At 51.6% G+C, this 781-nt stretch overlaps 1 protein-coding gene across 1 annotated transcript; it reads left to right on the forward strand.

Moving 5' to 3' along the window:
• Window positions 1-326: 326 nt before the first annotated feature.
• Window positions 327-725, forward strand: LOC104510472 (homeobox protein Hox-B2-like; the record flags this gene model as incomplete). The annotated part of the gene is made up of 1 exon (XM_010152729.1): window positions 327-725. A coding segment is annotated over exon 1 (399 nt), but the record flags the coding sequence as incomplete, so codon positions are not given.
• Between the last annotated feature and the right edge of the window lie 56 nt (window positions 726-781).

A 781-nucleotide genomic window follows, 5' to 3' on the forward strand; every position in this document is an offset into this window, starting at 1 on the left:
GAGGTTTTTCTGGGAATCTTCTCTCGCCTTTTTCTTTTTTAATCAATTAAAGAAAATAATGCTTTCTGGTTGCCACCAGGCCCCGCCTGCCATTGGCCAGGGCTTGCCACGTGACCAGGAATTGGCTGCAATTTCGCCCCAGTCTCGAGTTTAATAGAGCAAGGTCCCCATCCGCCTCTATTATCAGCAATATAACAATTATAAAAAGCCCGAGAACCATCATCATCATTGCCATAAAAACTGAGGCCCTCAGATTTCTTTCCCCTCTCCCCCTCCTCCTCCCTCTCCCCCCTCCCGCTTTTTAAACCCTGGGCCCTGGAAAAGCCATGAATTTTGAATTTGAGAGGGAGATCGGGTTTATAAATAGCCAGCCTTCGCTCGCAGAGTGCCTGACGTCTCTTCCCGCTGTCCTGGAGACATTTCAAACTTCATCAATCAAGGACTCGACATTAATTCCTCCTCCTTTTGAGCAAACCGTCCTCAGCCTGAATCCTTGTTCCAGCAGCCAGGCAAGACCGAGGAGCCAAAAAAGAGCATCTCATGGCCTGCTCCAGCTCCAGCCCCAGCCTCCGGCACAGCCCGGCCCCTTGGCAGCGGAATTCCCCTGGATGAAGGAGAAGAAATCTTCCAAGAAAGCTATCCAGGCTTCCTCCTCTTCCCCCCCATCATCTTCCTTGGTGCCGGTCCCTGCCGCGGGATCTCCTGCAGGTTCGTATCATGAGGGGGTGAGGGGGTGTTTGATGAAATCGGAGAGGATCCGAATAATAAACACTGCTTCCCC

The sequence above is a fragment of the Eurypyga helias genome, unplaced genomic scaffold (assembly GCF_000690775.1).
Source record: "Eurypyga helias isolate BGI_N326 unplaced genomic scaffold, ASM69077v1 scaffold20015, whole genome shotgun sequence".
Taxonomy (NCBI): Eukaryota; Metazoa; Chordata; class Aves; order Eurypygiformes; family Eurypygidae; genus Eurypyga; species Eurypyga helias.